Below are 24,955 nucleotides of genomic sequence, written 5' to 3' on the forward strand. Positions count from 1 at the left end.
CCCGCCTCTTTGACCTGTCTGTTTCCTCTCCACCCATCTTCCCGCCTCCCCCGCTCTCCCTATTTATTTCAGATCCCCCTTCCCCGACGAAGGGTCTAGGCCCGAAACGTCAGCCTTCTTGCTCCTATGATGGTGCTTGGCCTGCTGTGTTCATCCAGCTCTACACCCCGCTAACTATTAGACATGACTATAGATTTATTTATCAGCACTTTCAATAAGGTCTAGTTATGATGGAATTAGATAACTATATTAAACAAGAATTCCTGATGCCATAAAACATTATCTTGTTAACATCTTAGGATAGCTGCAAAATCAAACATATTACTTATTTTTTCATGAACATGGAATCTCTATGTTATCAATGGATTTTCTTAAAAAAAACTTACAAGCAGATCCACTCAGCAATAAATACACATTACTTTCCACTCACACCCCAACACACTCCACTCCCAATCCCCTAAGGATTCACTGTATTGACAAGAGTGTCTGAACCTTTGGAACAACACATCGGTCAAAAAGAAACTTGAAAGATTTGCTGCAATGAATCCTGTACAGGACAATACAACCTCAGAAATTAGCTTGTTCCATTAAGAAAATCTGCAGAGAGTTTGTAGACTTAATACATAAACAGACTGATGTAAAATGTTTTTAGTAAGTAGACATACAAAGAACATGTGCAGAATTTTGCACTATAATTAACTACATCTTCTGGATGTTCCAATGAAGGTGGCTGCTGCGGTTTACTTGTTCCAGGCGTTCATCCTCAAGCAGAATCTATGACTCCAGAGTCCAGGCACTGGCACACTCTAAAACTGTTCAAGGATTTTAGCTGGTGAAAGTATTTTCACCTGAAACACAAACTGGGCAACCAGTTTATTTTGAAAGGCAGGTATTATTGGTTAAAGATAAGTGTGGAGCTGGAGGAACACAGTAGGCCAGGCAGCAAAGGAACAGGAAAGCTGACGTTTCGGACCCTTCTTCAGAAATGGGGAGGGGGAGGGAAGCTCAGAAATAGAGAGAGGAGGGGTGGGACTGGTGATAGGTGAGTGCATGTAGGCAGTGGTCAGGATTGGTCACTGAGGAGGGAGTGGTGCATAGGTCCTTTATTCATTCATGGGATGAGGGTGTTGCTGGCTAGGTGGCATTTATTGCCCATCCCTAATTGCCCAAAGGGCAGTTAAGAGTCATCCACATTGCTGTGGGCCTGGAGTCACACGTAGGCTAGACCAGATAAGGATGGCAGTTTCCTTCCCTAAAAGACATTAGTAAACCAGATGGGTTTTTCCAACAATCGACAATGGATTCACGGTCATCATTAGATTCTTGATTCCAGATATTTACTGAATTCAAATTCCATCGTCTGCCATGGTGGGATTCCAACCTGGGTCTCTGGAATAACAGTCCAGTGATAATACCATTAGGCCATTGCCTCCCCGTAAGTGGGAGACAAAATGGACAGGTCGTGTCGGGTCAAGGAGGTGGAGATGAGGCCGGGGGTGGGGAGATTTTGAAACTGGTAAAATCCAAGTTGTGGCCATTGGGTTGTAGGCTTCCGAGGTGGAATAGGAGGTGCTGCTCCTCCAGTTTGCGGGTGGTGTCATTGTGGCACTGGAGGCGGCCCAGGAAAACGGTGTTGTATATCCCTCACAACAGTTCACTAAAGGGAACTTCAAGGGAAATAAATTGAGAAAATGATGTCTGAAAATCTGCAGATGGCTCAATGCTTTATCATATATAGACAACATGGCTCTTGAAAGCAAATCCATCCCATGGGTCCAATATGAGTTTGACTGCAACAGAATACTCAGCTTCTCAAGAACTCTAATTTTTTTCAGGTTTACATGATAGGTATGCTCTAAATACCACTATGTCTAGCTTTAAGAAGGGATTTTCAAAAATGCAGCCATCTTTCCCATCTCTGTTCACAATCCAGTGAAGATCCCTTGGAAATTCACACATTAAAGTAAGGCAAGAATCATGCTTGGATGTGATGTTATACACAGTATAAAAGCCTGTTAAAATTCATACATGGAGCCCAGAAATTTGGGTGACATATCAGAGGATGGCTTTGTGAATCCATCATCTTGTCTCAAGATTTTCACACTAAAGGAGAGAATTGAAAGAAAAAATCAACTTTCTCATGCCCAATCTCTCTTCATAGGTTAGTTCTGCCATTCTGGGAACAAGTCTGATTGTTATACTCCACCATGGCAATAATGTCTTTCCTGAGATAGGGACACTAAAACTGCAATCTAACTAAATTCCTATACAATAAAAACAACCTCAGTACTCCTGTACTCAAATCCTCTTGCAATAAAGACTATTGTTCCATCATCCTTCTTAATAGCATGCTGGAGCAGCCTGTCAGCCTTCAGGATCTTATTGACAAGGACAACTCAGTCCTATTGCATATCTACACTCTCTAACCGCTCACCATTTAACAAATACTTTGTACATTTTTTCTTCCTATCAAAGTGGATAACCTCACATTTTCCTACATTATATCACATCTTAGATCGTCCTTATCTCACATTCCTGCTTGGCTTTGCATCATCTGCAATCTTGAAATATTACATTTGGTCCCACATCCAAAGCATTAATGAATATTGTCAACAGCTGGGACCCAAGTACTGATTTGTGCAATACCCGACTATTTATAACCTACCTACATGATAAGACCCATTTATTCCTATTCTGCTTTCTGTCTGCTAACCAAGCCTTAGTCCACCACTTTCTCTACCACGTGCAGTAATTTTGCTAACCAACTTCCTATAGGGAACCTGATCAAAAAACCTTAAGAAAATGCAAGTATATTATATCCATTCACTCTATCAATTTTGTTAGTCACATCCTCAATAATTGCCAACAAGTTGTCAAACACGATTTTCCATTCACAAATCCGAGCAAAGCCAGTCAGATCATTTTTATCCAAATATCCATTTATCATATCCTTTATGTGAAATTCTAGCATTTTCTTTGTTACTTATGTACAGTTGACAGATCTGTAGTTCCCTTTCTTCGGCCCCGGCTCCTTTCTTACATAGTGGGGTGATATTTACAAGCTTCCAGTCTGCAAGAATCATTCTAGAATTGATGAGATTTTGATTGATGATTATCAATGCATTAACCATCTCTAAAGACATACTTCAACACTCTAGAATGTAGACTCTCAGATCCTGGGAAAGTATCAACTTGCAGCCCCATTAACTTCTCCTGTACATCTTTCTTAGCAAGATGGATTTCCTTCAGCTCATTATTCTCCTCAGTCACTTGCAACTCTAACTCTGGGAGATTTCTTGCATCTTTCTCAGTGAAAACATACACAAAGTGGTTGTTTAGCTTCTCTCTTATTTCTCTATTCTCCATTATAAATTCTCCTGACTATGCTTTTAAGGGAACCACACCTGCCTTAGCCAAATATCTCCTTCAAGTGTACCTATAAAAGCATTTACAGTCCCTTTTTAGATTTTTTGCTAGATTGTATTGGCATTCAATTCTTCCTTTCCTTATCAGTCTCTTGGCTCTTCTTTGTTGTATTCTATAATCTTCCCAACCCTCAGACTTATTACTATTTTTAGCTGCTCTACAAGTCTTTTCTTCAAAATCTTATATAGTCCTTCAACATCCTCTGTTAATCCTGGTTGACTGACCTTTTAAGAAATTTTGCAACTTGACAGAATGTATGGTTGCTACAAGTCAGGTAATAGTACTTTAAAGACCAGCCATTGTCTGTGTACAATCATGCCTTTTAATATATCTTCCAAATCCACCTCAGCCAACTTGCTTTCGTTATTTCCCTTATTCACATTTAACACCCTTGTTTCAAATTGAACCAGCTCATTTTCAAACAATGTAAAATTCTATCATATTGTAGACATTCATCCCAAAAGGTACTTTTATGAGATTATTAATTAGACTTTTCTCTTTACATAATACTAGATCCAAGATAGCATGGTCCTCTAATCAGTTCTTCAAAATGCTGCGATAGAACACCATTCCATAGACACCCTGGAAACTCATCCTTCAGTCTAGGTACAGATTGGAGACACTCATGATTACTGTGCTGCACAGGCTACAAGCTTCTCAAATCCCAATTTATCCCAGGCTCCATACTACCACAACAAAACAGAATTTGCTTGAAAAGCTCAGCAGGTCTAGCAGCATCTGTGAAGAAAAAAAAAAATCAGAGTGTTAACGTTTTGGGTCTGGTGACCCTTCCTCAGAATTCTCCATATTACCACTATCATTTGGTGGCTTATTACTTGGTGGCAATAACAAATGCTGCCCCTTGCTGCTTCTTAGCTCCAACCAAACAGATTCCACATTTTTCTTCCATTCTGAGATCCTCCTTTATTAATGTACTGATCTCATCTCATTACCAGCACAATTTCACCTCCTTTTCCTTTTCATCTGTCCTTCCTAAACATCGAATATCTTTGAATATTTAGTTTCCAGTCCTGGTCACCAAGCAGTGATATTTCTGTCATGGTAATCATTTCAAAGCCATTTACCTCTATTCGTACCTTTAAATCATTGACCTTATTACAAGTGGTGTGCGCATTCGGGTAGAGTGTCCTTAATTTTATCTTTTTGACATCATTTCTCCTTTAGGCACTCTTGATGTCTAGTTTTGTTTCTCCTGTCTTCTAGTTTCTCTCGCAGCTTTCCTACTTTGCGTTGCCAGCATAACTCCCTTCCAATTTGAGTTACCCCTCAGGTTCCCATCCCCTTGACAAGCTAGTTTAAACCAACCCCAACAGGACCAGTAAATTTCCCTGCGAGGGCATCAGTCCCAGTCCTGCTGAAACATAATCCACCCCAGCTTGTGCAGGTCCAATTTGCTCCAATTTGCCTTGTACAACAAACCTGATTTTATTAGACCGCTGGGTAGTCATTCATGCCCTCTCTGCATGTATACTTCTAATCTGCAGTGCACCTGACAAAGGGGTTGTGCTCCGAAAGCTTGTGATTTCAAATAAACCTGTTGGACCGTAACCTGGTGTCGTGCAGTGTGGCCACCTTTCTTTATATGCAGTCATCTGTAGTGCAGGTGTACAACAGTAACTCCAGCTGTTGATCAAGTTCCAAAATCCAGAGCTCAAGATTATGTCACCTGTCATATTTCCTCCAGAATACTTTGTCTGGGTCACATGCATGTCCAATGCGCATTCCACTTGAGCACGCTGACCTGCCATCCCAGATTCATAGAAACGAGAAGCAGGATTAGGCCATTCAACCCTTCAAGTCTGCTCCAATTTTTAATATGATCGCAGCTGATTTTCAATCTCAATGCCATATTCTGGTTTTCTCCCCCTACCTCTTGATGCCTTTAAAACCTAAAAAAAATTTCTTGAATATATTCAGTGACTTAACATCCACAGCCTTCAGAGATAAGAGAATTCCACAGGTTCCCTGCCCTCTGAGTGAACAGATGTTTCGTCATCTCAGTCCTAAAGGGTCAACCCTGTATCCTGAGTTGGCATCCCCTTGTTCAAGGATCCCCAACCAGGCAAAACATCCTCCCTTCATCTCGTCTACCCAACATCAATTGCTAGATTGAAACAGCTTCCCTCTCATCCTTCTAGAGAACGTAGGCCTAGTTAAACCATTCTCTCCTCAAAAGGAAAGTCTTGCCATCCCTGGTATCGACCCAGCGAAGCTTTGCTGCACCGCCTCTATTGCATGCATATCAGTGGGGAGGTGATGGCCTAGTGGTATTATTGCTGGACTGTTAATCCAGAGACCAGATAATGCTCTGGGGACCGGGGTTCGAATCCCACCAAGGCAAATGGTGAAATTTGATTTCAATAAATATCTGGAATTAAGAGTCTAATGATGACCATAAATCCATTGCCAATTGTTGGAAAAACCCATCTGGTTCACTAATGTCCTTTAGGGAAGAAAACTGCCATCTTACATGGTCTGGTCTACATGTGACTCCAGATCCACAGCAATGTGGTTGACTCTGAACTGCCCTCTGGGCAATTAGGGATGAGTAATAAATGCCTAGCCAGTGACGCCCTCATCCCATGAATGAATAAAGGAAAAAAAAAAAAAATCCTCTCTTAGGTAGGGAGACTAAAACTGCACACAATACTCCAGGTGTGGTCTCACCAAGACCCTGCATAACTGCAGTAAGACATCCTCACTTCTGAACTGAAATCCTCTTGAAATGAAAGCCAATATACTATTTACCTTCCTAATTGTTTGTTGCACCTACCTGTTTACTTGCTTTCACTGACGTACAAGGACACGCAAGCCTCTTTATACACTTGCTAATATATCGCCATTAAATAATACTCTTCCTTCCTGTTTTTCACATTGAAGTAATTTCACATTTAGCGACACTGTATTGCCTCTACGTTTGTCCACTCATTCAACTTTTTTACGACACCTTGAAGGCTCCTTGCATCCTCCTCACAACTCAGAATCTCACCCAGTCTTGTGTCATCACCAAGCTTGGAAATGTTGTAACTGGCTCCCTCATTGAGCCTATTTACATATACCGTGAATAACAGGTGCCCAAGCACTGATCCTTGTGGTACCTCAAGTCACTGCTTGCCACTTGGAAAATGACCCATTTATTTACACTCTGTTCCGTCTGTCAACTAATTCTCAATCCATGCCAAGGTATTGCCCCCCCATCTCATGCGCCTTAACTTTGCCTCACGTTTTGAGAGATCTTACCAAAAGCCTGATGAAAATCCAAATGCACCATGTCTACTGGTTGTCCCTTATCAATATTAACATATCTACATTCAATACAGTCATAATAAATATAAACTTACTTTAAAAGCTTACTGTCACCTTGGACTCTGCTCCCAGTCACAAAGTCCTCACCTCGCCCATTCCTCTTCAGCGTTGAGACCCAATGAGATGACCTCTCGTATTCCCCACAGTCTATTCAATCTCTCCCTAGAGGATAAGGCCATCACACAAGAAACCAGTGCAGTGACTCCCTTCAAGGCAAGTACATCTTTCTTGGGTAAGATGACCAAAAAAGAGAACATAGTCCCATAAGTGGGATATATCCAAGGCTTCCCTCCTTTTGTATTGAAAAGCAGAGTTCAATGTACTAAATTCCAATCCAATGGACCTATCTTTAAATCTAAGGAATTCTGAAAGATCAAAATCAATGCTCCAACTCTCTCTTTGCACTGGAGAGTCTGCAGACATGTTTAATCCCTTGGTCATCAGATCCAGAGGATTCACCAACTCTTAGTTCCATAATTTCTTTGGCATTATTTATTTATTCAAAATTGCTGCAGGAATGCCCAAGTGTGGGATTTTTCTCATTGATCTGATAGGTTAACACATTTAGATTCATTAATAAGCAACTTACCTGAGGGAGATGTATTCCGTGTTATCTCTGCCATAACGGAGGGAACTGTTGGTGATTGCTGGTAGTGTGACTGCATGGGAAGTGGTGTAGCCCTTCTTTGGATACCTACTATGTGTATTTGTGCTTGCCCGCTATTATTGGGATCTTCAATTCGTCTTACTGTATAGGTTGGAAACAGAGTCCTTGCAAACAAAAAAAAAAGAAAACATGTCAAGTTTTGTAAGCAACCAATTCAGTATTTTAGCTGAAAGCTATTCAGGTTGAACAATGCAACTGTTGCTTTACAAATTCAGAATGGACTATTTTGGGATACTGTGACAGATTTCTTCCAAATTCATTTTTTACAGAGAAGCATTAATACCTAATTCAGACAACTACAGCAAGGGGCGGGCAGGGTTTAGACATAAGCTCAACAGTGACAAGCAGAGGCTACATTTCACCACAGGAAAAACAGAAATGTCAGAGATTGTCTTCCTAATGCTGACAAGATCTTGTTAGAATTGGGTCTCACAGAAACCAAGTCAGAGAATCAATTGAAAAATGGCAAGAACAAGTCTTACAAAAGATGTAGTTAATATTCTTAGGATGAGTGTCACCAACAATGTGAACATTTTGCTGCCGTTCACGAGTTATTTAAGGGTCTTCATTCCATATCACCTCCACTCCACCAAAAAAATACTCAGTCCTTAAAATAGGTCAATGATAGTAGTGAGGATGGGGTTGCTTGATGGGAAATAGATTTTTCTTTCTTGAATTAGTTCAACTTACCTCAGACATTTGTTAAATCCTGTTGATGTTAGAATTCCACCCCTAGCTAATTTACTGCACACAGCAAGATATTCAGAGTAAAGATCGAGTCGTGAAATTGAGCCTTCCAAGGATGTCTCAAAATGTGCGTTTAACCTGAATAAACAAGACACCAAATTTCAGAAGAGGAAATTTATAAAGTTGAATTATCAAAGTACATTTTTCTGCAAGTGAACAGAATTCTTAAAATCAGAATTCTAATAATAATTACTTCAACTTGCGTGATTTCATTAGTATAGAATCCCGTTTTACCAGAGTTACATGGTAAAAGAAACCACTTCATTTCAGCTCCATAACTTTGGGAAAGTTGCAACAAAAACATGATCTATCAATTAAATTTTGTAGCTATTTTCTAAATTCCATTCAAGAAACCAGAAAACATGGTTTCAGTATTTGAGTAGGCTACAAAATTCACTGTTAAAAGTTAGTATGTCAAGAACATAAGAACCAGGAACACGAGTAGGCCATCGGGCCCTTTGAGCCCACCTCACCATTCAATAAGATCATGGCTGATCTTTTTGTGGCCTCAGTTCCACTTACCCACTCTCTCACTATAACCCTTAATTCTTTTACTGTTCAAAAAAATTATCTTAGCTTCAAAAAACATTCAATGCAGAAGCCTCAACTACTTCACTGGGAAGGGAATTCCACAGATTCAAAATCCTTTGGGAGAAGAAGTTTTTCCTCAACTCAGTCATAAATCTGCTGCCCCTAATTTTGAGGCTATGCCCCCCAGTTCTAGTTTCACCTGTCAGTGGAAACATCCTCCTTGCTTCTATATTATCTATTCCCTTCATAACTTTATATGTTTCTCTAAGATTCCCCCTCATTCTTCTAAGTTCCAATAAATATAATCCCAGTCTACTCAGTCTCTCCTCATAAGCCAATCCTCTCAACTCCAGAATCAACCCAGTGAATCTCCTCTGCACCCCCTCCAGTGCCAGTACATCCTTTCTCAAGTAAGACCAAAACTGCACACAATACTCTAGGTGTGGCCTCACCAGCACCATATACAGCTGGAACACAACTTCCCTGCTTTTAAACTCAATCCCTCCAGCAATGAAGGGCAAAATTCCATTTGCCTTCTTAATTAACTGTTACACCTGCAAACCAACCTTCTGCGATTCATGCACAACGACATCCACGTGCTGCTGCACAGCACCATGCTGCGATATTTTACTGTTCTAATAATAGTCCTTTTTACTGTTATTCCAACCAAAATGGATGACTTCACATTTATCTACATTGTACTCCATCTGCCAGACCTTTGTCCACTCACTTAAACTATCGATATCTCTCTGCAAACTTTCCTCTGCACACTTTGCTCTATCACTCATCTTAGTGTAATTCGCAAACTTTGACACACTACACGTGGTCCCCAACTCCAAATCATCTAAGTAAGTTGTAAACAATTGCAGTCCCAACACTGATCACTGGGGCACACCACTAGTCACTAATCGCCAATCAGAAAAGCACTCATTTATCCCCACTCTGCTTCCTGTTAGTTAAACAATCCTCTATCCATGCCAATACACTGCCTGTCATGCCATGCTCCTATACCTTATGCAGCAGCCTTTTGTGCGGCACCTTGTCGAATGCCTTTTGGAAATCTCGATACACCACATCTACTGGGTCGCCATTGTCCACCACGCTCGTAATGTCTTCATAGAATTCCAGTAAATTAGTTAAACATGACCTGCCCCTCATGAACCCATGTTCCATCTGCCCGATGGGACAATTTCTATCAAGATGTTTTGCTATTTTTTCCTTGATGACAGATTCAAGCATTTTCCCCACTACAGAGGTTAAGCTAACTGGCCTATAATTCCCCATCTTTTGTCTACCTCCTTTTTTAAATAGCAGTGTAACATTAGCTGTTTTCCAATCTGCTGGAACTGCCCCAGAGTCCAGTGAATTTTGGAAAATTACCACGAGTGCATTTGCTTTTTCTCCCGCCATCTCTTTTAGTAGCCTGAGATGCATTCCAACAAGACCAGGAGACTTGCCTACCTTTAGCTCCGTTAGCTTGCCCAACACTACCTCTTTGGGATAATGGTTGTCTCTAGGTCCTCACTTACCATAGTCTCCTTGTCATCAATTACTGACATGTTATTTGTGTCCTCACTGTGAAGACCGACACAAAATACCTGTTCAACGCCTCGGCTATTTCCTCATTTCCCGTTATTGAATCCCTTTCTTATCCTCTAAAGGAGGAACGTTTATGTTAGCCACTCCTTTTCATTTTATATATTTGTTGAAACTTTTGCCATCTGTCTATATTCTGAGCTAGTTTGCTCTCATAATCTATCTTACTTTTCTTTATAGCATTTTTTGTGGCTTTCTGTTGAACTTAAAAGTTTTCCCAAACTTCTAGTTTCCCACTGGTCTTTGCAATTTTGAATGCCTTATTTTTCAATTTGATAGCCTCCCTTATTTCCTCAGACATCCATGGCTGATTACCTCTTTTTCTCCAGTGCTTACTTTTCACTGCTTTATACTTTTGCTGAGCACTTTGAAAAGTTGCTTTCGAAGTCCTCATCCTATTATAAGCTCCTTTGTTTAGGCACAGGATCCTGGTATTGGATTTTATCTTCTTACTTTCAATCTGTATTCTAAATTCAACCATACTGTGATTGCTCCTTCCAAGCGGATCCCTAACTATGAGATCATTGATTATTCCTGTCTCATTACACAGGACCAGATCTAGGATAGCTTGCTCCCTCATCGGTTCCATTACATACTGTTCAAGGAAAACTAATTTCGGATACATTCAATTAACTCCTTTTCAAGGCTGCCTTGACCGATCTGGTTCAACCAATTGCCATGTAGATTAAAATCCCCCAAGATAACTGCTGTACCATTTTTACAGGCATTAGTTATTTCTTTGTTTATTGCCCACCCCAACGTGATGTTATTATTTGGTGGCCTATAGATTATGTCTATCAGTGACATTTTCTTCTCAGAATTTCTAATTTCTATTCAAATGGATTCAACCTTATTCGCCATAGAACCTACATCATCTCTCACTGCCATCCTGATGTCATCCTTACATTTTAGAGCTACACCACCTCCCTTACCTTCCTGTCTGTCCTTCTGAATAGTCTGATACTTCTGAATGTTTAGTTCCCGGTCGTGACCATCCTGCAACCACGTCTCTATAATGGCTACTAAATCATACTCATTGGTGATGATTTGTGCCATTAACTCATCCACCTTGTTTCAAATGCTATGAGCATTCAGGTAAAGTGTCTTTATGCTAGTATTTTTAATACCTTCTTTTTGAATTCTAACATCTCCATTAATAATATCTCGTCATATTTTATCCTCTTCTTGAAAAGATTTTTTTTTAAACTATTCATCTGTTGAGGACTATGAAAAGTTATGCAGCATTACAGATATGGACAATGGGAGGTGACGGCCTAGTGTTAGTATCGTGAGACGATTAAACCAGAGATCCTGGTAAAGTTCTGGGACTTGAGTTCAAATCCTGCCATGGCAAATGGTGAAATTTGAATTCAAATTTAAGTATCTGGAATTAGGATTCCAATGGTGACCATGAAACCCAGCTGGTTCACTCATGCCCTTTAGGGAAGGAATCCTTACCTGGTCTGGCCCATGCGATTCCAGACGCACAACAATGTGTCATAGAGCAATACAGCATGGAAACAGGCTGTTTGGCCCGAACTGGTCCATGCTGACCATGGTGCCCACTCAGCTAGTTCCAATTGCCTGCATTTGGTCCATATCCATCTAAACCCTTCCCATCCATGTACCTATCCAAATGTTTTTTGCATGCTGCTATTGTATCTGCCTCAACCACTTTCTCTGGCAGTCCATTCCAAGTATGCACCATTCTCTGCATGAAGAAGTTGCCCCTCAGGTTGTTCTTAAAATCTTTCCCTTCTCACCTTAAACCTATGCTCTCTAGTTTTCAATTCCCCATCCCTGAGAAAGAGACTACATGCATTCATCCTATCTACGCCCCTCATGATTTTATACACCTCAATAAGGTCACCCCTCATTCTCCCACATTCCAAGGAATAAAGTCCTATCTTGGCTAACTTCTCCCTATAACTCAGGCCTACTAGTCTTGGCAACATCCTCGAAAATCTTCTTAGCAAATTTTCCAGTTTAACTATGTCTTTCCTGTAACAGGGGGACCAAAACTGTACATAATATTCCAAGTGTGGCCTCACCAACAACTTATACAACTGTAACATAACATACCAATTCCTATACTCAATACTTCAAATGATGAAGCCAGCATGCTAAATGCCTTCTTCACCACCCTGTCCACCTGTGATGCTACTTTCAACAAACTATTTACTTTTACTCCTAGGTCCCTCTGCTCCACAACATTTCTCAGGACCTTAGCATTTATTGTATAAGTCTACCTATGTGGTTGACACTTAACTGGGCAATTAGGGATGGGTAATAAATGCTGGTCTAGCCAGTGACACCTAAATCCTGTGAATGTATTAAGAAAAGATACAGTTCTGAAGGAGGACCACTGGACCTGAAACATTGACTCTGCTTTCTCTTCACAGATGCTGTCAGGCCTGCTGAGTTTTTCAAGCAATTTGTTTTTGTTTCTGATTTATAGCATCTGCAGTTCTTTCAGACATTTAAAAAAAAATGCATACTTAGTCAGCACTTATTCCAATACATATCTTAGCCTACTGTCAACAATCAAGATCAATTACAATCAAATGTTAGTTGAAACAACAAATGGAGATTAATCATCTTTGTGAGGAATTGTGCTGACTAAGTCAAATGTTTTAGAGAAGTGGTTAGACTCACTTGTTAGATCTGGTCATTGCATGGTACTTTTTGCATACTTTAGAGCAAAAATAATAGGTGATCCATTAACAAATAGCATACCATCTTATTGCATGGTGGAATTGTATATTTCAGCACTACACACAGCAAATTAACCAAAGGCTATGCTGAACGCTTCCTCCACATGTCCTGTGGCCTCATCCTGGATTTTAATCATGTTCTCTTTGAAGTTAATTTAGAGCCAAAGTCATTGAGTTATACAGAACAGAAGAAAGCCCATCAGACCATCGCATTCACAATGGTCAAAAAAAAAATCTTACTTTTCTGATACCATTTTCCAGCACTTGGCAAATAGCCTTAAATGCCTTATCATCGCAAGTGCACATCAAAATACTTCTTAAATGTTTTGATTTTTTGCCTCTATCATCCTTCCAGGCAGTGTGTTCCAGATTTCCACCACCCTCTGGGTGAAAAAGGTTTTCCTCACATCTTCTCTATTTTGCAGGCTGCTTTTTTGAGGAATTAGTCCACTTGTAAAGTATTTGTAATTAGTCAAAAAACAAAAGAATTGCGGATGCTGTGAATCAGGAACAAAAACAAAGTTGCTGGAAAAGCTCAGCAGGTCTGGCAGCATCTGTGAAGAGAAAATCAGAGTTAACATTTTGGGTCCGGTGACCCTTCCTCAGAACGAATTTGGATCCATCATTGGATTTGATAGTTTCCCAGTATCTTGCTCTTTGGCACTTTTGCCCTTTCCGTCAGTGCTGCAAATATCGCTCTATTGGTTTTCCTTCTACAGAAAATGCCTGCCTACAGATCATAGGCAAATGAATGTTGTCATTGTCTGAAACAGTGTCACGGTCACTTGTATCAACACCCACTTTTCATTGCCAAATGTTAAAAATTGATTTCAAGTTCTCTAACGAGCACATATTTATGTTCTTAGTTCAGGAATGTAGCCAGTATGCTACTGTATCCCTGAGTTAAACAATGCAATCATAGGATAGCATAAAGTAAAATACTGCAGATGCAGGAATTCTACATCAGAAACAAAAGTTGGAAATACTCAGCAGGTCTAGTAGCATCTGTGGAGAGAAAAACAGTTAATGTTGAGGACATTATGACTTGGGAGGTTATCTAAGACAATTAAAGCACTTCGGGATTGGGATAATACACTAGCAGGGACTGAGGATTAATTAACAGGCAGAAAGCAGACTGTAGGAATAATTGGATTATTCTCAGGTTGGCAGGCTATTACCACTGGCGTACCCTAATGATTACTGCTTCAGCCCCAGCTGGTCACAATCCCCATCAACGAAGTGAATATTGGTACAGGTGTAATATTTCCAAGTTTTCAGATAATGCAAAACTTGGAAAGAATGAGTGAGTGTTGTGAGGATAATGCAAAGAGGCTTCACCGGTCTGAATGGGTGGCAAGAGCATGGCACTTTTAGTATAATGCGGTAAGCGTGGCACTATCCATTTTGGTAAGAGAAACAAAGTTACACAGTATTTCTTAAATGGTAAGAAGTTATAAAGCGTGGATATCTAAATCTAGTTGCCCTTGGTTGTAAGTCACTGAAAGGTAGCATGCAAGTACTGCAAATAATTTATAAGGCAAACAATTTGTTGCCTTTATTGCAAGAAGATTTAATTATAAAGGACAAAGATGCCTTGCTTCAATTGTTTAGAACACTGGTGAGACCGCAAATGGATTAGTGAGTGCAGTTCTGGTCTGCTTATCTAGGGAAGGATATACTCGTCAAAGCAGTGCAAGTTCACTAGATCAATTCCGAGGATGGTAGGGCCATCCTATGAGGGGACAGGACCTATAATTTCTGGTCTTTAGAAGAATAAGAGGCGATCTCAGAAACTTAAAAGGGATAGATTTAGTTGCAGAAAGGATGCTTCCCCTGGCTGTGGGGTCAACAATTAGGGTACAGACTCACAGAACCAAAGGCAAGTCATTCAGGACGGAGATTAGGAGTAATTCCTTGACCGTGGTTGGGGGAGGGGGGCCTCTGCAATTCTATAAACCAGAGTGCCATAGAAGCTCTTATCAAAAAAATCCAAAACAGAGATTGCTACATTTCTAATCACGTGCTATCCACGAATCCCTTGAGATAACTAAAGAGATGGTATTGAGGTAAATGGTGCATCATGATCTAGAAAGACAGAACAGGCTCGATGGGCTGAATGGTCTACTCATGCTCCTGTGCTTCCAAGCGTAAAAACTCATGTATAATATCTCTGATTGCCCAATATTGCATGAATATTTTACATAGACTGTGATGTTTGAAAACACACAGAGTTACACTAATCTGGAATTTTTTTTTGAAGAAAGAATACTGAGATTTGCCAGAATTCAATCAAGGTTAAAAAAAATGAACCCCGTCCCATAATTAGCATCAACAACAGAACAAGGTTTTCCAAGATCAGTTATAAAAGAGTTAGCCAAGAACCTTTCGCAAAAATCAGCAATTTATATAAAACTTATAGCACAGAAGCAAACCAATGTCTTTGCTTCTTACAAGATTCCTCTATTCACTTCATCTTACTCTCAACGTATCCTCCCAATTCCTTTTTCTGTATATACAGATTAGCTTGCCAATAACTGTACTGACGCAAGTCATCACAACCATTCCATCTAATAGCAAGTTCCATGTTCTCAGCACTTGGAATAAAGAAGTCTCTCCTAAAATTATTAGCAGATTTATAGTGTCTATCTTACCATTATGGCCTCTAATTTTTGGTACTACATCAAGTGGAACCATCTTTTATATGTCAACTTAACAAATACTTCAATTATTTCTTGTAGAAGCTTTCAACTAGCCGCCACTAATTCAAAATTTTTCTCGGGAAAAAGACCCTAAACTGGTCAGTGTTTCCTGACGCATACACAGTCTCAGTTTCAATATCATCTTTGCAAACGGTTTTTGCACTTTTCCCATTGTGCAACATGATGAAATCATTTGTGTCAGAGTCATGCAGCAGGAGAGAGACCCTTCAGCCCAACTTGTCCATGCCAACCAGGTTTCCTAAACTGAACTAGTCCCATTTGCCTGCATTTGGCCCGTATCCCTCAAAAACCTTTCCTATCCACGTACATGCCCAAATTCTTAGATATGTTGTAGTTGTGCTCATCCCTACCACTTCCTCTGGCAGGTTGTACCATACACACGCACCACCCTCTGTGTGAAAAAGTTGCCCCTCAGGTCCCTTTTATATCTTTCCTCTCTCACCTTAAACCTATGGCCTCTCATTTTGGACTCCCCTACCCTGGGGAAAAGAGCTTGGCTATTCACCTTATCTAAGTTCCTCATGATTTTATAAACCTCCGAAAGGTCACCCCTCAGCCTCCTATACTCCAAGGAAAAAAATGCCTCAGCCTATTAAGCCTCTCCTTATAACTCTAATCCTCCAAGATGATCAGTGGAATAGATAGGGTGGACAGTGGGAGCCTTTTTCCTCGGATGGTGGTGGCTAGCACAAGGGGACACAGCTTTAAATTGAGGGGTGATAGATATAGGACAGATGTCAGAGGTAGGTTCTTTACTCAGAGAGTAGTAAGGGCGTGGAATGCCCTGCCTGCAAAAGTAGTAGACTCGCCAACTTTAAGGGCATTTAAATGGTCATTGGATAAACATATGGATGATAATGGAATAGTTTAGGTTAGATGGGCTTCAGATTGGTTTCACAGCTCGGCGCAACATCGAAGACCGAAGGGCCTGTACTGCGCTGTAATGTTCTATGTCTCAAAACAGTGCTACACAATGGGCATTTTTTGGACTATGCTGCATGTCTAAAAGGTGATTCACATACAAAGAACTTTACTATCTCTAAGACTAAGACTTTCAAACCATTAGTCTGTCCTGAATTCAACTCAGGTCCCAGCAATGGAAGAACATACACTAATCTAGTCTTAAATTAGTTTGTACTGGTAAGATCTCTAACCCACAATTTTACTGTTAATGCTCTATATAACATTCAATTCCATTTGTTCTAAATATTGGTTTGACTAGCTGTTCAGTCCACCAAAACATGTTCTCTTATTTTAAATCTATTCAGAAAGCAAGAGCTGCTTTTAGTAACCCTGAAGTTGCCTTAATGGTGACTGATCTTCTTAAGCATTGCATATTGGGCCCAAAAAGCCACCAAACTGAAATGTGTTCTTTACAGCTCTTTAAATATTTAATCCAAGCTATGTTGATTGTATATATTTTTAAAATGTACAAGTACACATACAATTTATAATCACTGTGGGTTCTTCAAATAATACGAGTATATCATTAAGTGGGATTACTCAAATTGTACAGCACTACAGAAAGCAAAAATACAAATACAAATTTTTGACATGACATTTTGAAAGAGTTCTTATTTATCAAAAATCAAATCCCACTGCTGTTGTTCCTTTATGAATAATTTCAAATCTAGAATGCTTTTAGCCACTATGAACACCATAGAACCATCAGATTCAGAGCAGGATTAGGCCATTCGGTCCATCAAGTCACTCACTATTTGATCATGGCTGATAAATTTCTCAACTTCATTGTCCTGCCTTCACCCTGTAACACCTGACCCCTTACTAATCAAGAACCTACCTAACTCTTTCTTTAATACATTCAATGACTTGGCCGCCACAGCATTCTGCGTAGTGCATTCCACAGATTGATCACTCTGGCTGAAGAAATTCCTCCTCATCTCAGTTCTAAAGGGTCATCCCGAGGCTGTGTCCTTGGTTCCTAGTTTCTCCTACTGTTGAGAATACCATTCCTCATAACAATCGTTCTTGTAAACCTCCTCTGGACCCTCTCCAATGCCAGCACATCCTTCATTAGATATGGGGCACAAATCTGTTCAATATTTCAAACGCAGCCTGACCAGGGCCTTATCCAACCTCAACAATACATCATTGCATTTGCCTTCCTAACTGCCAACTGAATCTGCATGATCTTAAGAAAATCCTGAATTAGGACTCCAAAATCCCTTTGTGCTTCAGATTTCTGAAGCTTTTCCCATTTAGAAAATAGCCCATGCCTCTATTGGTCCTATCAAAGATCATAACCTCTCACTTTCCCACATGGGGCAAAGAAATGGCAGATGAAGCACACTCTCCTAGTCTATCCTTCTGCAGCCTCCCTGCTTCGTCAGCACTCTGTCCCTCCACCTATCTTTGTACCATATCACTTTCAAATGACCAAAAATGTAGACAAATTTTTTTGTAATGTATTATATGGCTCAGTGAAAGAGCTTCATAATAAAAACAGTTACACAAATTACATTTATAAAGTACTCAAAAATTTATTTCAACTTCTACTACACGTTTTGTATTTTCCTGAAGGGCATCGTACCTGCACAAAATGCTAAAACTGTTAGAAAAAAATCAAAACACTGTCTATATGGATTTCAGTTAGGCATTCGACAAGATTCCTCATGGTAGACTGGTTAGTAAGGTTAGATCACATGGAATACAGGAAGAACTAGCCATTTGGACACAGAACTGGCTCAAAGGTAGAAAACAGAGGGCAGTGATAGAGGGTTGCTTTTCAGACCGGAGGCCTATGACCAGTGGTGTGCCACAAGGATCGGTGCTGGGACCACCTCTTTTCATCATTTATATAAATGACTTGGATGTAAACATAGGAGGTGTGGTCAGTAAGTTTGAAGATGACACCAAAATTAGAGGTGTACTAGACAGCAAAAAAAGGATACCTCACAGTACAATGGGATCTTGAACAAATGAGCCAATGGGTCAAGGAGTAGCAGATGAAGTTTAATTTAGATAAATGAGGTGCTGTATTTTGGTTTAGGCAAATCAAGGGCAGGACTTGTACACTTAATGGTAAGGTCCTGGGCAGTGTTGCTGAACAAGGAGATCTTGGAGTGCAGGTTCGACGTTCCTTGAAAGTGGTGTTGCAGGTCGATAGGACAGTAAAGGCGGCTTTTGGTATGTTTGCCTTTATTGGTCAGTGCATTGAGTATAGGAGTTGGGAGGTCATATCACAGCTGTACAGAACATTGATCAAGCAACTTTTGGAATACTGCATGCAATTCTGGCTTCCCTGCTGTAGGAAGGATGTTGTGAAACTTCAATGGGTTCAGAAAAGATTTACAAGTATGTTACCAGGGTTGGAGGATTTGAGCTATAGGGAGCGGCTGAATAGTCTGGGGCATTTTTTCCCCTGTAGCGTTGGAGGCTGAGGGGTGATCTTAGAGAGGTCGGGAAAATCATGAGGGGCACGAATAGGGTAAATAGACAAGGTATTTTCCCCAGGGCGCGAGGGGGTCAAAAACGAGAGGGCATAGGTTTAAGATGGGAGGGATAAGATTTAAGAGAGACCTAAGAGGCAACTTTTTCACACAGGGTGGTACGTGTATGGAATGAGCTGCCAGAGGAAGTGGGGGAGGCTGGTACAATTACAACATTTAAATGGTATCTGGATGAGTATATGAATAGGAAGGGTTTATATGGATTTGAGCCAAATGTTAGCAAATGGGACCAGATTTATATGGGATATCTGGTTGGTATGGATGAGTTAGACCGAAGGAAGGGTCTGTTTCCGTGCTGTACATGTCTATGAATCTCTCATCTGTGTTGCTTACAAAGATTTTAGACACGCTGCTAATCACTAATGGTTAAAATAGCTATTTATACATCATTCTTCTTGACCATTCATACTTACCATTGACAGCCAAACTTTTCACTGTCAACTTCTATTCCTGGTGGGGTTGCCGATATTGAGCCAACTCTTGCTGCTGTGCAATCAAGAACAAAACATTGATGATATATGGTGGGTGGGAATGGGGAAGGTGGTGAAGGAATACCATTATATATAGTGAAGATATTTGGATAGATTTATTTTTCCGGTAAATAACTCGAATATTTGTTTTACATAAATTGTTTTTAACTTAGACATGTACTTTCCAACTAGGAAATCAAAGGGAAATTAATCCTCATTGTAAGTTCTGTTCTCCAAACACAACTTTGCATATAAACACTTGGGTTTACCTGATTGTATGTATGCTGGTAGATACTTTCAAATGTACCCACATGCTCTTATGTGACCTTCTGCATAGTAAGTGGCGCTCCCTCCCATTAATACTGGGATAAGAGCTTGAAATTACTCAGAGGTGATGTAAAGTCTCTGCACCAGCAGGTGGCATAATAGATCAGTGGGATAAAAGTTCTCAGTTCCTGAGATCATTTGGCCAATAAAGGAAGATGAGATACAGGAACCAGAAGTAGTGGTATGTAAAACAAACAAAAACAATCCTTTGGTTACTCTCACTCAATTTATTGTTTCCTGCACAAAATTGCACTGACAAAGATTATGCCAACCATCAACTCTTCAGTTGCTATACAATGTCTTGCGTGGCCTTATCACTTCTATCCTAGACTACACTGACTTGATAAGGCATCCCTGATCATCTCCCCATATACTCTTCTTAGCATATTCCTCTCAACCCATCCCCAAAAACCCATTTCACTCTGTGCATTTCTCTATTCCCACATAAAAACATTGCCTCAGGTCTAGTATCACTGTACTTTCATACTCCCAATTTGTCACTATATTTCTGCAGTTATTGGTTTTGCAAATCATTCCCTTTCCGCCACCTTTGATGCCCTTGTTCTTTTTAAAATCATTGCATTCTCAGCAGAGTCTGATATACCGCCTATTATCACATTATTTAAGTCATTGAACATGAACATCTTTGGCAGATATCTGCTTTAAATGATCTATTGTTAAATCTGGCTGGATTGTCAGTACCATCAAGTCTTGCCCTTCATTGCTACAACTGCCCAATGTTCAAAGATATCAAGGAAAGCTTACATAACACTACTTCAGTACCACAAATTGTCATCCTAAACCACTCTCCCCTGCTTCCTGCATCCTGATCTCCCCATTTCAGTGCAAGGAGTACATGGACATTTTTGTTACAAACATCACAATTAACCATTCAATTGCCTCTGCTGCTTCTTTCCTTCCCCTGCACCCCGCCCCCCTCCTTAATCAGGCAAACTTCCTTCAAGGATCCTTCTTGCCTTAACCCTGAATTCCACCTTTCTCCAGTTTTTCTCTCATTTCCCCTTACCTACTCTTTCACAGCTCATTTTGTAAGGAAGGCCCATCTTTCTCTCTACATACTATTCCTCAAACTATTGACCAAACTTCCCTTTATAGCTCCTACATTAGTTCATGTTGCTAATGGTTTTCTCATTTCAAGCACCGCGCCTTATGCATCACATTGCTTGCAAAACTGTTAAAAGAAAATATAACCCTTGACCCCACTATTGCAAACACTGACCTTCAACTGCCCTTTTGGCTCCACAGACATTGAACTTTTGTTAACCTCCTAAATTTAAACTCACATTTCTATGACCTTTACGGTTTAATACTTCCAATCAGATTTTCATCCAGCAATAGCCAAAACAGCTCTTACAAGACAAGACTCACAAATGGTGTCCTAAATTGACTGGAACAAAAATAAATAATCCCTGTTCTCGAGCTATCCACAGCCTTTAACAACATTTTGTTTCCAACACCTCTCTACTATGATTCAGTTGGTCAGATCTGCATTCCCACTTTATTGAGGCAGAGAATCAGAAGTACTTTACCTTGTGTCCTCTAAAAATTTATCCTTGGTCCCTGCCTCCTTTTCATCTGCATGCGGTCTTTGGGTGATATCTTCTGGCAATACATCAGTTTCCATACATGTACGCTGCCATTACCCAACTCCAAAGTTCCCTTTAAACTGTGTGGGCACAGGGTTGTGTAACAGTTCAGAACTTACTATGCAGTTACTATGCTTACTTGCATTCTGCACAAAAGCAGGAATCCCTACAAGAGACAGATGGCAATCTCATAGTTACTGCAATGGAGGAAAATTAAAGAAAACACTGCCCAGTTCTACCTCATCTACACCTTACTTGTTTTTCCACTGTTTCTAAATTATCAGACTGCTTGAATGACCTACAGTACTAGTTGAACAAAATTTCCTCCAATAACATATTCAAATGACCAAAGACATTGTCTCCGATTGCTGTTATAAACGTTGTTTTCTAACACCAACTCCATCCATCCACCTGACAGCTATCAAAAATTGAACCAGACTCTACATATCTTTGGTGTTGATTTGACCCGAAGATTGGCTTTCTAGCTGTTAGACTACCTTTTTGCAACTTCATAACATCTGAGCCTGACTGCCTCAGTTTACTTGCTATTGCAACCACCATCCTGCCTTTACCACATCTAATTTGGAAAACTGTGATGCACTCCTGGCCAGCCTACCACATTACACCCTCCACAAACTCAGCTACTGATGCCCAGCTAACCCACACTTCTAAAATTTTTTATTCCCATTTGCATTTCAAATCCCTTCAGGCCTTACACCTGCATCGCCGCTCTTCTAGCTTTCGAACTACCCTCTCCCAACACACAAAAGATTTTTCAGCTCTGCCAATTCTGGCTTCTTAAATGGTTCCAGTTTTAATCTCGTGTCACTGGTGGCTATGCCTTAAGATGCCATAGCCCTAAGCTCTAAAATTATCTCACTAAACTTCTTTGTCTTTCCACCTTTAGGCACTCCTTAAAGCCTACCTCTTGGGTGAAGCTTGGTTAACAGGCTTAATGTCACGTGGCTCAGTGTTAAATTATTATTTTATAACACTTCTAAAGTGCCTTGGGACATTTTTGTTATATTAATGGTGCTATTTAATTGTTGCTATTGCAATTAATATTCAGAAGTGAGAACACAAGCTTTCTAGCGCACCCCACCCCCAAAGTATTTGCCAAATGCTGTTATCTGAACATTAAGATGATTAACTAAATAGAACAGAATTCGAAAAGGAAATACACCTTTTGTAGCTAGCTGCTGGTGAGGGTACAGCTGAAACAAGCCACAAATTAAATAAGAAAGCAGAGAAAGAAACAAAGACTGCAGATGAAAGGATAGCCAATGGTATTTTTTGTAAACTGCCTAGGGTTTTGTTTTTCAGCTTACAAAGAAAAAACAAGTAACTTGCCCCACCACAGCTGGCAACTGTTTCTTTTTCAGCTTGACTACCCATTAAAGCACCTGCTATTTCCCTTGACACTACCCAACCATCCCATTCACCCACACTGCCTCCCACACAACCCACCCCCAAGCAGTATTAAAACATTTGCCAAGAGAAGATCAACAGGTGTGTGCCAGAAAGCCATTCTTTGGAGAACAGAAATTACAGTGGGCAACTTCCATTTCTCCTTCAAAAGCAGGTCTTCCACCCATGGAAACTTGAAAAGGTAGATCAATGGGGAAAAAGATGTGCACATCTAAATATCAAATTAAACAATAACCACAGTGAACAAATCCCTACAGCCCAGTTTAAGACTACAATGCTTCTACGTTTTGTTGTAAGTTTGTATTTTCTCCCCTTACACTTTTTCAGGTCTCCCCTCGCCACAGACCATTCTCCAAGTCACGAGGAAGTGCATGAACATGGCCCCGGGGAAAACATCCCTCCAAATTTTCCTTCCTCTCTGTGAGAATATGCCTGGTCTCTGCTGTTGAACAAAGAAAGATGGCAGTCATTTTCCAGCAGCCGTACTATGGTTCATGTTGGTTAGGAATAAAGGCCAAGCGTCAGGCTTGGGATGAAGCCCAATAATTTATTAGGTGGTTATAAACTCCAAATTGCAAAGGAGATTGACAAACAAGCTTTGAGAACATAGAGGGATTGAACATTAGTTGACCAGATCCCCAAGTGATATTTACTAACTACTGCTCAAGATGCTCTGTTAACACTGGTAGTTTGTCAACATCTCTATATAGCCAACAGCCATCAACTTAGACTACTACAATCTCATGATTTAAAAAAAAATAGTTATGTAAAGAAATTTAGAAATATCTATCAGGTAAATCTACAGAAACTGATTTGTAACTGGGTAGCTTAGTGTCTTTGCCTATATTATTTAAAATTAAGCTTTTCCAGGGCATTACTTGCGTTTCCTTACGCTGAACCCATAACAGCCATGTCCATAACATTCCTAAATTCACTTTTCTGAGGCAAAAACAACCCACCAAGTTCATGGGGTGATTTGAAGATCCTGCTGTTTACTTGGCTTGTAACAAGTAAAATGATCAAGACTACTTTGAACCACCCAGCAGCAAAAAGTTAGTTACAAAAGAAAGGCAGAATTCTTCAGCAGAGAAGGATGAAATGTGAGAAGGAAGAAATGGGCAATATGGGTTTAAGTTCCAAGCCAATACTGAGGAAACAACCCGTACCATGCAGGGGGTCCTGTGGGGAAAAGTAAGTGCAACTTTGTGCTTATTAAATGTTGTACATGTACAGTTAGGGAGACCCAAGTGTTTGTATGTGGAAAATATAAATCTGAAAAGAAGAAAATTAAATAAAACATGGAAACAAAATAGTTCACAAATTTACAAAATGTTACACCTGTAAAATTCTTGTGAATCTGTTAAGTGAAGGGAAAGGCTCATGTGCACAAAGTACTTTCCAGTTCAGTATTTGAAAATGGAAGACCTCTATTATCATAAATTCAGTCAGATATTTCTCTCTAATTATGACGACTGTAGGTCAGTTGGATTTCAAGCTGATCATGGTTTGTGCAGACAGTCCACATACACATCAGTGCTGGAGAATGAAACATTTGATTCAAGGACCTCTTCTGTCATTATCAAACACAATTGAATCCAAAGTATGGGCAGTCAATTTGTGCTCAACTAAATGCAGTTGTGCTGTGGGCCTGCAGCAAATAGCAAGAAATTAAATTTAATTCCTGCAAGATCCAAATAACCATGAGATTGCAAACTCTGTATTGGACTGTTCTGCCTTTTGAGGCATTTAAATTTGAACATTAATTTGAATCCTCACCATTTATTCTTACATAAAGAAAATATCATTGCTGATATGCCTTTTATTGCTGAACAGAAGCAAAGCATTATGATTAATAAGATTTAAGGTCTTGATTTTGTTTTTTAAAAGTTTAATTTTTAAAACAAAAACTTTAAATGGTAAGCACT

At 40.0% G+C, this 24,955-nt stretch overlaps 1 protein-coding gene across 1 annotated transcript in view; it reads right to left on the minus strand.

Annotated features, from left to right (window-relative positions):
- The window catches only part of arid2 (AT rich interactive domain 2 (ARID, RFX-like)), a 138,758-nt gene that overhangs the window by 19,198 nt on the left and 94,605 nt on the right, over positions 1-24,955 (minus strand). Inside the window, exons 13-15 of the mRNA XM_048607954.1 lie at positions 19,612-19,684; positions 8,111-8,245; positions 7,343-7,524 (exon numbers count right to left, since the gene is read on the minus strand). Of these exons, the coding sequence (XP_048463911.1) occupies positions 7,343-7,524; positions 8,111-8,245; positions 19,612-19,684 (390 nt within the window). The remainder of the gene's footprint in view (positions 1-7,342; positions 7,525-8,110; positions 8,246-19,611; positions 19,685-24,955) is intronic.

This window comes from Rhincodon typus, chromosome 18, assembly GCF_021869965.1.
Source record: "Rhincodon typus isolate 14 chromosome 18, sRhiTyp1.1, whole genome shotgun sequence".
NCBI classification, from domain to species: Eukaryota; Metazoa; Chordata; class Chondrichthyes; order Orectolobiformes; family Rhincodontidae; genus Rhincodon; species Rhincodon typus.